At 29.5% G+C, this 15,910-nt stretch overlaps 1 protein-coding gene across 1 annotated transcript in view; it reads right to left on the reverse strand.

Moving 5' to 3' along the window:
- The window catches only part of LOC131844471 (lachesin-like), a 70,714-nt gene that overhangs the window by 38,975 nt on the left and 15,829 nt on the right, over positions 1-15,910 (reverse strand). Inside the window, exon 2 of the mRNA XM_059193745.1 lies at positions 8,250-8,369. Coding sequence (XP_059049728.1) covers positions 8,250-8,310 — 61 coding nt within the window. The 5' untranslated portion in view covers positions 8,311-8,369. The remainder of the gene's footprint in view (positions 1-8,249; positions 8,370-15,910) is intronic.

Consider the following 15,910-nt stretch of genomic DNA (forward strand, 5'->3'; position numbering starts at 1 on the left):
TATTTTCAGTATCTTTGTTACCTATATTTCAGTATTAAATCTTCTTTTTCTTTCAATTACATATTTTAGTAGCATATAGATAAGGGTTACTACATATTGTTATTATCTGTGGATTGACACGTAATAGATATAATATATCTATTGAGTAAATCATCAATCAGTACATATACTTCAAATAAAGAAATTCTATTAAGATTTCGGAAAGAAGTTTAAGCTAAAAAGAGCTCACACTTTTTGCAAATACCCATCATTATAATAATACATCATTATTATAGATTAGTTTTAAAACAAACATAGTGACTATAAGCGTACGTTGTTAAATTACATTGATTTTTGTTGAATAAACATAATTCTAACTTAAAAGAGACCAGTCCCTCCCTGCGCCCATGTTCACGAATATCAAGGATGTGAGACGTGTCAGTGAATTTATAAATCAATATAAGTTTGTTTTGAATATGTATTATAAATTCGTTAATATATTCCATATAAAACTGTGTGTACTATTTTATATTCTGCTGCTGTTTAGTACGTAGAAGTTAAGTGTTTCATGTGAAACTCTAAAGGGAATTTTGGCTATAAAGTGGGAAAAATTCAGTCACGTCCGTTATCATACTTTTGTTTAGCAAACTAGATATTGCACAGTATATAGATATACTTACATATAAAATATCTATTCGATTCACCTTCTTGTTATTATTTAAATAGAAAATTTTCCTTTGCAGTAGAGTTAATATTAATATAATTGTCTTTATCCCTATTGAACACATGTCGATTATTTATTAAAGTCCACAATGGATCCATACCGTCACACACTTATCGTACCTGTTCATAGAAATTTAAATATGGCAACTTTAATATAGATAATGTAACGTAATATATAATTCAATAGGACGTATGTATGTCAATTATACAGGATATAATTTTGAAGTCACTGGCACTTTTGGGTTAGGTACAAAGATACCTAATGTGCCAACAAGTCGGACATGCCTAATAAGTACATATTTAAAGTTTACAGATTTGTCGTAGAGTAGATTATTATATTATTATTAGATTTAAAAAATATATAGTATTTAGGTATGTGGATGTAATTTTTTATTGTATGAACACACACACATATATAATTTATTTAAAGTTTTCTGTAAATCTTTTTATTTCCAAAACAAGTAACTTCTACTTTATAGTTTTCCTTAGTTAAAATAGAAATTGACGTATCAGTATCATCTGGATAAATTTCATCTTAATTTTTATTATCGTACATAATTATCAACTTGATTCCAGAATTTTAATTGAAGTTCTACAAATTAAAATTAAACAAATAATTTTAATTTGTAGAACTAGTTGGAAACTATAATTCTCTTATTTTATTAATATGAAATTGAGAATTATATAGCAATTATTAAATAAGTAATTCGAAGAACCCTATTCTTGCGACAATGTAACTGTAAAGCTTTTTCTCTCCATAACCGCTTAATACTATTAGTTATATTAATTGTACAAAGGCAGCTACGAGTATCAATAGAATTTAAGTTGTTTCAGTTAATCTTTTGTCTTTATTTCAGAGAACAAGAGTGTTTCTTATAAGTATAATATTCAATGAAAAGTAACATCCGCCCTATTGAAATACAATATCCGTGATACCCCTCAGGCGTTGTCATTCCTGTGGACTAAAATGTCATTTCTCTGTACTTAGTAATTTCACCGCCATATCTTCACTTCAAATCGAAACACAGTAAAATAAGTTGTTAGGCGGTAAATATAAGTAATTTCTTTACTATGAAAGATTTTTATTTGAAATCATGGCATCTTATGAAATAGTTATTATACTATATCAATTTTACCACCTGATTAATAATGTGCAGGGGCTTATTAATTGTTTTCCTTTTCTGTTATATTTTGCGGAAAGGCTTTTATATAAATAAAAAACTGAAATAAATTAGTTACTTTGTCAAAGAAGAAAGAACGAACACTAAATGTTTAGAGTATTTTGAAAACAGAGAATAACTTTTGGTAGGTTTTTTCCATTAAAGTACCTATATAAAATTATTATATACATAATTTATATTTATAAACTAATTCTATAATTTGTATTACTACTATATGAACGTAATGATTATGTCGATCGACCGACTTATCCGATGGATAGCTTTCTATTTTATAATTTTAATATGACACACCAATTAATATTATTACATAAGTAATTAAAAATTAAATTATTAGACCTTTAACAATTAAGAACTAGGAACAATTGACAATTTGGGAAGAAATCAATTTATCAATTGTTTCCCTATTGATAAATTGATAACTTTAGCGTTAAAATTAAAGTTGTGACATTGTCATATATTGAGATAAATAATGAATATAAACAATGTACGTAAAATTTATAGTGTTAATTTACTTATTTTGTAGGGTTTTCAATATAATAAAATTTTGAAAGCCCTACTAAATAAGTCTTGTAATTATAAAATAAAAGGAAACGTTTTATTTATCTTACAATCATCCATCTATACCTATAAAGAGATTATGAGTAGGTATTATATTATTTATTTGGATTTTGAAGATAAGCTGAGGGCTGCTACGGGCTGAACAAGTCGTGAGGATCATTCAGTTTTTACTAACAGAATCGCATTGAATTGAGAAAAACGTGTAATAAATAATGCATCAATATCTCCAATATCTTCGAAACGTCCCGCTTCATGTTAATATTATTAGATAGTATATATTTTTAATGTTTTTATATATATTTTATAAAACGTTGAAAATGAACATGATAGCAATATGAATATAAAAGGCGTGATGTTCTGCGTAAATGCTCATAATTTTATACCTTGTAGCGGATATCAGTTCCAAGGCAATTAGTTTTATTTTTAAGCGCTTTTAATTCGACTGCGACATATTATAGTATGTAAAACATGCATAAGCCTTTTTAAAGTATGTCTTACGAGATAGCTTAGATAACTCTAACGAAATTTTGATTTATTCACTGATAATAATTACAACCCATTAACACAAATATGTGGCGACAGACATACACGTATGTTTTGGGCTTCCGTTTGGGAGGATGCGCAGGTACCGAGTTTCCGCATCTAAATATACGATATTTCTAGTGTTCCGTATAGTCACTGAATCGTAATGCATGACGTTTGGGTCATAGATTGCGACTCAGTGACTACACGGATCACTAAAAATATCGTGTATGAATTTAACGAGCTGTACCTACAACCTGCTTAGTATGAATATAAAGATGAAATAGAATATGAATTAAAATTATAAGAATAATAAATAGTATTTTAAATAAAATATTAATTTGTGTTATGGCTCTTTCTCTCTATATGTTTCGTTATTTTAACTCGTATGTATTTGATGTACTTATGAGTAAATATATCAAAACAAAATTGTATAAAGTTTTACAGTATTGCGAACGAAACTCGATCTCCCGTTTCTCCGGATCGTCGAAATAAATCCAGTTACAATGTTTGTTGTATTTGTATCAGATTTACTTAACATCAACATAGGTAATTAATAGGATCTGCGAATCAATGATAAATTACTTGCGATATGCTCAATTAGACGCCGTGTGAGTTTGAATGATATTTTCTGTTTTGATACATTATTCTTTTTTCAGAATGATTTGTAGACTTTTGTATCTTATTATAACCACGATATAGCATTTGATAATGAACTTTATAGTACTTTCCTATGTATCCTGTCATTCGTATATTTAGCATGCATTTGAATATGATGCTGAAGGAAGGCTATTTTTGATAATGGGATTCCTATTTATACTATTAGCATTATTTATATTTACCTTATTCACTCGGTCTCCGTTAAAAAAATATCGTGATCTATTTCTGGTAAATCCGCCTCAATATGCTAACTAACTTAACTTCATCCTCATCCTATACCATCCTATATCACGCAGTTGAGTGCACAATATCATTATCATCCATTAAAAAAAATGATATGGTTCACAACTTGTTATTGGGCTACTTTAACAGTTGTGTCTCAATTACAAGTATATAGCATTAATATACAGCAATTGCTGAGATAGCTACTTTTTCAATTGTAGTAAATGTGGTAACAATGAAAGTTTTGTTCAGAAATTTTATTATTTTATAGTGTTACTAATATGCAAGGAAAGAAAGTTAAACGCATTTGTATTGAATCTCCTTCACATTTCATTTGTCATGTGTAAGTAAGTAAATTCGGCCGATTTTAGTTATGAATATTATTTAAAACGTACATTATTAAATTAATATAAATATATATTGATTTCAAATATGTAATAAGTAATAATGTAGTTCCAAAACAGAATTTTGCCTTTCTACAGTAATTCTGCAATTTTTCCTAAGTTCTTATATATATTACATTCGTATTATTTTCATCGTTTGCTGCAGAAAAAATATGTACACCCGTATGTATGAAGCATGGGTGAGTAGCTAGTATACAATAAAATAGAAGAAGACAATTCTAAATACTAGATATAATTTTTTCTTAAGAGAAGTAGTTGCAGAAGTTAAGCGCAGGTGCCGTTTAACAAGGTTATGTTTCGTCTGTAATCTCGGTGAACTGGGAGGGTACTCAAATACAAATTGGTACTCTTTTACATTACATTAGTATTCAACACTACGTAGTTTGTACATCTCTTTTTGTGACTTCGGTGTCTTGACCGCTTTCAAATACTAGGTCAGTAGAATGGTATCGACTAGATATTTTATACGTAACAATTATCATGGGACCTCGGCGTCCCGTGTTGTGTTTCAGATAAAATTGTATTTTCTTCATTCAGAAAAAGCACATTGAGGATTTCGGGATAGAATAATCCTACAAAGAATTTATTTTTAAATTGCTTTAAATCCTGATATTTAGAAACTGCTTTCTTTTGCTACTTCAATAAGTAAGTTCTTAATTATGCCATCTTTTTGTTTATAATCTGAATAAATTTGATGATAAGGATTGATGTGCCAGGAATAAAGGTAAGCGTAGAAATGTTTTTGTTTCGTATACATTTATATAATAAACATGAGACAAAATACAAACAATTACGTTTTATTTTATTGTTAAATATAGTTTGGATTGATTTTAGAATTTCTTGTATAATACAAAAAGATACTTTACAGGCTTCACAAATATTTCATAGGTTTCGTAAAAATAAACAGACGATTGACTTTATCAAATGAAATTCGAAAGAGTACCTACACTCTTTCGAATGGGACAACAGTTATGCTGTAAATATGCATATCTACATATTTATTATGCATAGCTTATTTCCGCTTTGAGAAGCAGGACTCCATTCATTGCATTTTTTTGTACATATACTTATATATACGCTATATCTCCGCCGTAAGTGAGTCGAAACTATTGAATCATTATTTATATATGTTTACACTGTATTAGAATGTTGTATTCTTATATATATATATACTAATATTTTGATAATTACATATATTTTGAGAATTTCAGCCATAAAAATGTAACTAGGCAAACTATGATTAATAGAACTTTAGTCCGTTTGTCTATGCCTCTGTATGCACTATACCATGTGCGCTGTAGCATGTTGCGGGTGACAGTTTGATTATACTAATATTATATATTACGTGTACCTATACAATCTTTAAATTGTATAGTGTAGATGTTTAGGTATGTACGTACATTACCTTTAGGTAAATATAAGATACCACTGAAACAAATTGGATAGAATCAAGTTACAAGTTGAGCGGAATCACGGATTAATGTTTCTGTCTCCCCAGGAAGTGTAAATCACCATCGTGTTTGTTCAGGGCTCACGAGGTGTGTAGCTGACATGTGTACTTGTGTAAACATGTTGTATACATAAACAGGTAGGTACATGTATGTATATAGTATAATAGTAATAGAACAGGTCTAGTTTTCTCTTTCCACATATACTAATTACTGTATACTATTTTTTCGTTACTGACAATTTTATTTTAGATCTATATGTCGTAATTATTGTAAGTCAAGCTTGATAACCGGAACAATGAATTACAAGTATTTAAAATAGAAAGAGATATCTACTAAACTGTAAGTACTTATATACAGCAGAATATATATTACATATGGACGCTGTTCATTTTACCTGTATATTGACCGTTAATAAAGAAACATGAATGGAAAAATATAAACACAGTTAACTCTAACGAATAAAAATACCACAAATTTAAATAAAATTTCGGGTAAACATTCAACTCCTAATCTAATCGTTTTTGACGGGGTTGTTAATTAATTATCTTCGTTGTTTATTTGTGTAGCACTGACTTAAAACTGATTAGATTAGCTGACAAAAAAATATACACAAATTAAAGCTTTATTCATTTATACTATAGTCTATGTATTTGGCATCATGAAAGAATATAAGATTATTATAAAAAAGAGGAGAGATAACTCAGAAAACGTTTTTAAAACACCTAAACGTAAGTCTATCAGAGAGTAAGATATATCAAAGAGGACAACTTTTAGAATAAATAAGTTAATATAATATTTTGATGAACAGTGTATTTACCTGTAAAAATAATTTATACAATCTTTTAATGAAATGAGTTACGGAAACCGCGTGAGCGATGAGATGAAAAAGAAAAAAAGTATGAAAAAGTGAACAGAGCACCGTGAGGTTTATGCAAATTTAACGCCAAAATTTTTTAACTTACCAACTCTGTTCTTATTTGCAAACAGGCCTGCTGTCTGAGGGCATTATATGTGCCTCTTGGAAATGTTGGATATAAACAGAATAATCTAAACTTGAACAATAACGATATTAAAATATACAGGTAAAAAAATGCCTATTTATTGTTAAAAAGTGCCCATTAACTTGGTAAAAATATATATACGCAGATGTTTTTGTTACTGTAAAAGCGACGACGAGATGTATTATTTGTGAATAATTAATAATAACTACTCATATAGACCATTTTGCAATTAAATGTACCATAATAAATTTCACTAATCTATCTGATATGGTTACTTAATATTATTTCAGATGAGTGACTCTGTGATGCTTATATGTAAGCAAATAAAAAAAACTATTATTTAAATAAATTAAATATAAATCAATAAATATGCATGTTATGGTATAGTGTTGCTAAGTATCATTAGTCTATTTCCCTTATCATTGTTTTCTTTATCGTAAGTTTAAAGAAGCTTTTTATTCAATGCAGTAGTAAAGTTCAGCTAACAACTTAACTCTGCTTAACGATGGTACCTCCAAAAGTATGCTCTCATTTGTTGCTAGAAAGTGTACCTGCACTAGAGTTAAGTGCTTACTTCATTGTTCTTGCGCAGTGTTACATGCGATCTTTGAACAACAGGTCAGTTATTTTAAATAAAATTTTAATGAAATATAAATTTTGTTTTGGTATTTATTATAACTCATGTTTATTTTCTCGTGTACTATTTAAATACATAATAACAGACCCAGTGGCATCTAGCCCGCAACTAAGCAGAGCGTGTACCATTAATTCTAAACAACTGATAGTAATACTTATGTACTGATTTTATATATTCAATATAATAAATATAATTCAAATAATTACACACATGAATGTATCGTGGGAGGAATCGAACTCATGAGTATTGAAACTTAGGCGGTGTTCTTAAACCGCTGGACCACCGAGGCTGTTGGTAAATAACCCAAATTTTTTTATCTCAATGTTCGATCTTTTAATATTTTATTATTGCAAGATGATTGTCGTTTAGATAATTTTATACTTTAAATGTACCTTTTATATAAATATATATAGTATATAGATATGAAACACACTATAATAAAGCGTAATATCTAATGATCACGCATCTGTTTCTCGGCTTTGTATAGAATATGTATGTATTTCACACAAGTATAAAAATTACGTCTATTAAAAAACACGCTTCTCCTTAGTGATATTCGTGAAAACTTTTTACATTTTGTAGCTATATAGCATGAGAAACGAATATGTCCTATAATTTTAAAATAATCTTTGAATTGAAAAATAAATGTACATCTACGTTATATTACATTTGATTGTAATGGCATTATTATTGTATTTGTGTAGAGTGATTGTCAATTTACTCGCATGATTTTAATGTAATAAGCCACACGATTGCTTTTGAAAGCGTTTAAATTATTCAGTTACCGACGCGTGCATTGTGTTCGACGGCGAAAGTAATTTCAGGTTTCGTTTTAAACTTTGTACAAAATCAATATGGAAGTTTGTTATATTAAAAACGGGTATTCTAGAATTTTTTACGCTGGAACATACCGTGTTTGCCGGTGTTAGCTGCCGCAAGGGCGGTGCTAAGTATTAAGAGGGGCACGAGCATGCTCCCTCCTCGCACTCCGGACGCACATCGAGCTGAAATAGCACCGCACTCAGCTAATACTGAAACAAAAATAATGAACATAATAAGAATAAAATAAAAAAATTGGTATATTTAAACACGAACAATAAATGTTTTCCTTTTTTCTAGGTGTAAAACCTTAGATAATGCAGGAAGAGATACCTATCCATTCAGCATGGATAAGTGCAGTGTAACAGGGCTTAGCTATTCCACAGTACTGAGCATGTTTATGTTAATTTAATCCTGTTAGATTATGAAACATGTATTACAATATTAGTAATTAATATCTATGAAACAAATGTCAATTATCAAGATATTCAAAATTAACAAGGGAATACCATAAGTGAAAGTTATGGCATTGGTTTGTTAATTTTAAATATATTCGCTAAAACAATACTTAACTCTAATCCGTTAAAAGATGTTTAATTGTGTACTCATTGCTTTCTTTTAATTCAGAATTTGTAGTTTTAGGCCCTTACCAATTTAAGAAGACTATTTATAATAGACAAAAATAATGAGGTTATATATTTATATGTATTTGTTAGATAATCTAAATTGTTGGCGTCGGTTTCCATACTTGCCATATTCCATATTTCACTGACAGTATTTAAATCTAACAGGTAGGGAGAAATGTAGGCTCTACAGTCGTCTATGTTTAATTTGATTTGGTATCGGTGCTTTCCTTCATCGATGAGTTCGAAATTGAAATTGACAAGCACTGTTAGATACACAACGTAGCCAGTTAACGAAAACGTCGTATTAATGTCTATAATTCTGTTAGGAATTATAAATAAATCAAGTATACATAAATATATTTTATCCAACTCTCAGTTAGAGAAATGCTATTTAACGTAATTGGGAAAGTAATAATACGTCATTAGTTTAGTTTTTTTATATGACATTACTGTAGGTGTACATATATTAGAGATCATGCACCTATTTCCTTTACTAATCAAACCGGTCTGTCGAAGTGTCAGTTCATCAGTTTTATTTTGCCGATAGTAAGTTCATCTAATCGGCTGTCAAATTATGCCGTATGTTTTAAGATAATGGTTTAAATTATGATGCCATATATACTATGTAAGTTGAAAACTTTAGCAAGAGTGTATTATTTTAAAAATAGTTGGCGGTAAGTACTTTATACTAAAATTAAAATACTTTTGTGTTGGTTCGATTTTAGTAGTTTGTTAAGTATGGACGTAGTCACCGTCAGAAAACCTTTTTCTGCTACTTTTATTTATAATAAAAATAATCTCAGAACAATTCACACAGCGCCATCTAGTCCCAAGTTAAGCTAGTTAACGCTTGTGTTACGTGTACTACATAGATAACTGATATAAGTACATAGATATTGTTTTTTCGTAAATACATACGTATTATACATAGAAAACACCCAGACCGATACAAACAATTATACTTATGAATTAAATATTTGTGCCGTGCGAGGAACCCGCGACCATCGGACGTAAAGCGGTGTGCTAGACCACTAGACCACCGAGGTCGTCAAATTATTTATATTTTCAGTTACTTTTTCTTACAAATTTATACAAAAGCGTTTTTAAAAAAATTATACAATTTATATATATTATTCAAATTTATGTATATCAGAATATGCAATTTGAACGCCTAAAATATAAATTTGGTATAATATCGGTTTTTTTTATTGCTGTCAATATATGTATATATTGTTTATAAACCTTTTTGTAACATAATCTGTGCGTAAGATCTACTACGCCGCTTAATTTAAAATGAATAAAAATATAAATAACGTAATAATTACATAAAATTATTTGAGTTTGCTTTGACATGTCAAAGGAAATTATTTGAATTTCCTTTGACATGTCAATATCTCACCGGGAGCACCAATATTTACTTAGTTAAACTGTGATGGGACTTTAAACCATAGCCTACAGATGATCTATGCCGAGTATATTTCCAATTCTATTATATTACATGTACTTACTACTTGAATGGTATTTACCACAATGTCGTTCAATTAGAAAATTTTATTTTTTAATGAACCAATCAATTTGAACTATACTATAAAAAAGTATGTATACATTGAACGAACGAGGTTTAATTTATTATGAATGTTGAATTCAGTGTTGATTTTATCTAAAAATAAACATAACAAGGCTTTTATTTGAATGATACAAAGAGGCCAAGTTGTTTGAATATATAAATTCATTATGAACATGTGTTTTGATCAGACATTTTATACATTGTCTTTGAATACAAATTTAGACGTCATAGTAGCATTGATAATTATTTAAAAAATAAACTGGAAAGAAATTCTTATAGACAGGATACTTATAAATATTAAATTTTATCCTTAATTGAATATAATTTAAATAAAATGAAACCTTTTGAAATTTCTATATAATCCATTAATATCAATTGCTTGAAAGCTGTTTCGTAATTTATTTAAAATATACGGCTCTTAATAAATTTTCGCAACTCCATTTGAGAAATCGTAAAACAGTGGCCAAGTACGATGCGAAACAAGTACCTATTAGAGTTTTCGTTATGAAATAAAACATAATTCCGTTGAGGAACCGGGAGCGGTTTGAATAACAACTCTTTAATTGAAAGTTTAGCAATTTGCTCGTACCCCCTGAATGGACCCGAAGGCGCGGGGCAACTCTCATCCAGCGCGTTCAAAATTGAACGTAGGCAGATGCGCTTAATTACCGGGCCAGATGCCGGGCGGGTGCCGTCTCTCCGCCCGTCGCCGCCGCCACCGTCGAGCCGCTTATCTCAAGATGAACCTCCACCTCGCAACGATATTCGCCCGCTAAGATCTTCTCCGGCGGCTTTTTTTAATTCTCAATTCGCTTACACCACAGCAATTATGAAAATAATCGTGGATTAAGTAATTAAGAATCCACTCAAATTGTATTTCCAATGGTTACCCCTAATATCGTTCGTCCTTATGATAGGTACAATTTTGAAAGTTGCGTCTTTAGTAATGTAATGAAAAGTTGTCGCTTTAATAATTACTTTTTTTTAATGAATCTCATAGGTATGTAGGTACTTAGTTGTTAGCAGCCTACTCCTAATCATGTCAGTATTGTCAATCAATCAGATTGTCGTTCCTTAATAATCCAATTTTACTTTATTTACTGAGACAAATTTCATCAATGTGACGATTATTGTTTCATATACTCGTATGTATGCATGTGTACTCATCATACATATAGTATGTGGAGTACATCAATTTTGAGGTCATTTTAATATCTATCACATGAAAGAGATATCAATAAATTTAATTTCCACATTGACATCGGCCATTATTACTTTTTTTAATCCACCAATCTAATGTAATCCGCCAATACTATATTACCAAATGAAATTTAAATAAATTAGATCATATAGGTAAATACTTTTACTCAGAATACAAGACGATCAGGAAAAGGACACTAGTGCACAGTAATATATATGTTCTTAAGATAAAAAAATAATAACTCGACTCTCTTAAACAGTAGTATTGTGATCCAATGGTGTGGTCTCAGGTCTCACATTTAGATAGCAGAAAACACTGATTCAATATTATATCATAAAATTAAGAAATTAAAATTGTGAGGAATAGAATAGAATAGAATAGAAAATCATTTATTCAAATAAACTTAATTTAAGCACTTTTGAATAGTCATAACAATTTGTTTTTTATCTACCACTCGTTCGGAAAGCTGTCTCGTCACAAGAAGAACGAGCAAGAAACTTGTGTGTTGCTCTTTTAAATAATTTCTTGTAAGTTTACATTTACAAGTCGAAACGAGGAAAGTACCTACTTGAACTATCTTACAATACGGGTCGTAAGTTACATATAAAATTGCTTGACATATAAAAGTAGTTGAAGTTTTCCAATAATGTGCCACTAAATGCGCTACATTTCGAGATATGAGTCGTAGTCAAATAGAGAGATATCCGTGTATGGAGACATCGTTACGGAGGGCTGGAGGCGGACGTTCCCTACGTGTGATGTCGCGCGAGTGAATCAAACTTCCCTTTATATTTTATCTCACTGCAAGGGCGGTCGAGTTTATGTTCCTCGCCCTACTTGATTTAGTTTTGATGGCGGAAGGGAGCGGCTTTTAGATAAATGATTTTGAACCACTCGTGCAGTGGCGCTCAATGCTTCAACCTTCGCATTTGCAACAATGTTTCAGTTTATCGACTCGAGGTTTTGTTAGATTTGATGCATCGTCTATAAGGGACGTAATGAAATGGATTTCACTGGTATGGGACATTTAAGTGGATTAGATATCAATGCTGAGAGCGGCTGATAAAATTTAAGTACCAAATCAGTACGTAGGTACAGATGATGTGTCATTGAATTGAAATTGTAAAATCCATTATTGAAATAGATTTATTGCTATATGCAGCTAGAGGATGTACTGGGGTATTTATTTCCTAACTATTTAGCAATTTGAAAAAGAAAGGAGGATTTATATCGTAATTTAAGTGTGTTACTGTATCTCCAATGTTATAGTTATGTTATATATATCAAATACTAGAGTGAACAAAGTATTTTATAATATATAAAAATAAATTTTAACACACGTATATCATTCTTAAAAACTGACTACTAATCATTGACAAAGTTTTGTATGGCACTATACTGGTGTAAATCGACATACATATGTATTTTATATAATTCACAAATTTATTTAGTTATTTCACAATATCCAATAACCATATCTTGATTTTATATACTTACATAAAATAAATACTAAGAATTAGTATATACTAATACTAATTCTTAGATATATCATACATCATGATCTCATCATCATCAATAATACTAGTTTAGTATACATATAGTATTAAGTATTAGAGATAAAGCTAGTGAATAAATGAAAACCGCAAAAAAAATTAACTATTAATAGCAGTCTAAATAAAAGTAGTTTAAAATTTTGACATAATATATATGCTTTATGATAATTATTCCAAAATTGCAAAACGAGACGATTATATCAGTATAAAAAAATTGAAATGAGAAATTCTTCCTTTTGGTATACGGTTGAAAATACAAATACTTCTCTCTACGTTTACTTTATTTACAACCATTCTTTTTACTTGCTGTGCGTATGCTTTTTGTATTAATTCTACAAGAGAGGCTTTTACGAAAATTAGTAAAGCCAATGTATGTAAAGATCGCTGCACATGTTACTCCTAATATCTTAATTAGAAGTTAGGCAGATAATATTATACTATAATGAAATGTTTAGATAAAATTATATGCACTGTATTACTTAGTTGCAATCAAAAAGTCGTTAGCAGCGGGTTCGAGTCGATTTCAGGACAATGGGTACTACATGCGATAACGCGAATGTTGTCTTGTAATGATAAGTGTCAAATAATTATACCGGTCGCTTGGTATTCAACCCAAAACTTCAATGTAGGGTATTGGAGAACGACAGTATTAGAATTTGTGTAGTTATTACAGAGTATATATACATATAAGAACATTGACTTTAATCCTGTCGTTATTGTACTGTTACTGAGTGTTAGAGCCAATTTTATTTAACATACTAAGTAGTATACTTATAGCATTTATTGCGAGCAAATCATACGATGTTCTTGTTTAATTTTTTACTTCTTATTTTAGTGTTTTCTGCATATTTCCTAAGCCTTATTCTATTTCACACACCGGCCCACATCACGTATAAGATAGATACATATACACACATCCATACCTCCATATCTATCTATCCTACATATATATGTAATATTCATATTAAATAGTTGTGTTTATATTGTTACTTCTAGCAGTAAATTATAATGTTAAATGTATTTTTATTACATAACACTCATTGGATTGTCGTTATCGTGTAATCTCTTAAATGAAAGCCATTTTTTTAAAAGCATATGTCCACCATGTCTTATTATTAGACTGTGCTACGAAAGTCACAGTGTTTTACTAAGGTGTTATTTCTTCATACCGTAATTTCACTACCATCGATATGTTGTCCTTGAAATCGGATTATAAATAATATGAAAAGTATATTTAACTACATTCCTTCTAGAACGGCTGAGTTAAAAGAATTTAACTTCCATATGTTAACTATGTAGTTAACATATGGAAGTTAAAAGGATTTTTATCATGATAATATAAATATCACTCTCTTATTAGATTATGGTATTCCATAATCTAAAATCAATATCAAGCTCTAAGGAAATATATATAAATAGACAAATAGATACAAATCTATTTTGTCTATTTATATATATCTCCTTATTCGTCCAGTTTTAAATCACTAAACACTAATATTATTCATGGACTGAATGTGGTCTTCACATTAAAATAGTTTACAGCTCACACTTAAGTACGTAGGTTGAGTATACTCACATGACTTTGTAGCTAACCGCACATAGCTTAAGTGAACCATTAATGAAGATTAATTGTACTACCATAGACGTATGCAGTAATCACATTGGAACATAGATAAATTTTACGAAGCATCGTGATAATCGACGTTTTAGTAATACTGTAATTACAATTACTAAAAGGGATATTAATGATTATTCACAGTCTGAATCCGTCATTCATGAGACGATGTTATGATGATACTTTACCAATAGACCTTTGAGTGAAATAGTTACATTTCATAAATTTCTACACTATTTTTGAATGCATAGTGATATGGCTGATATGGCCAAATATATGAATAAAGAACGTATAGTGATGTAAAATACTACACACTATCGATAATAAAAAAAGAAATATTCCGTGCTAACAGTAATAATAACGCTTTATTTACCTGCGGTACAACATGGCAGCGGTAAACAGTGCGGCTTGTTATGCAGTGAATAATAGTAATAAAGCGATAAATTTTGAAGCAACTGTAGTAAAATAGTAAAATATTAGTATATAATACAAATAGATAAAAGCGTCTTAATATCCAAAATATTAATTGTTCATTTGAAGTTATATTCGTCACCTAATTTTCTAAGTGAAGAAATATAATTTTATATTTTTTTAAGAAGACCGTTAAATGTTATTATTATAGCCAATAAATGTTTACATAATAAAACATAATCATTTTATGTACGTATTATTTTATGTAAACAAATTTTTATTTACTTTATGAAATGGTCTATTATATAATGTTGCTCTGATGTTACGCTAGATTTCTGTCAATTAGCAATCTTACTAATGCTTTCGACGATATATCCCAACAGACACCCTTCACATGTAATTTTAATAACTATTCTTAACTTGTTCAGAGAATATTGTGCTAATTAATTTAATTAATTAGCACAATTAATTTAAACAGTTTCATATTTAGAAGTATTTTGTAGCCGTAAATGTAAAAAAAGCTAGTAATACAAAGTAAAATTTCTAGACTTATTCTTTGTAATTAGGCTGAGGACTAGGCTAATGACTAATGATAAAGTATAAGTAAAAAAACGATTTTAAAAGTGAGATAGTATTTTCGATAACACATATGTGTAAGTCGGAATGTACTCATAACGATTGTCATACTCATGGATTCGAAACAAAATGGGATTCCACGTCGCATAACCAAGAAGTTATGCATTCAACGCGTGCGATGTCATACAATTAGTCCCACCAGCA

The sequence above is a fragment of the Achroia grisella genome, unplaced genomic scaffold (assembly GCF_030625045.1).
Source record: "Achroia grisella isolate CSIRO2021 unplaced genomic scaffold, CSIRO_AGI_Agris_v1 utg1023, whole genome shotgun sequence".
Taxonomy (NCBI): domain Eukaryota; kingdom Metazoa; phylum Arthropoda; class Insecta; order Lepidoptera; family Pyralidae; genus Achroia; species Achroia grisella.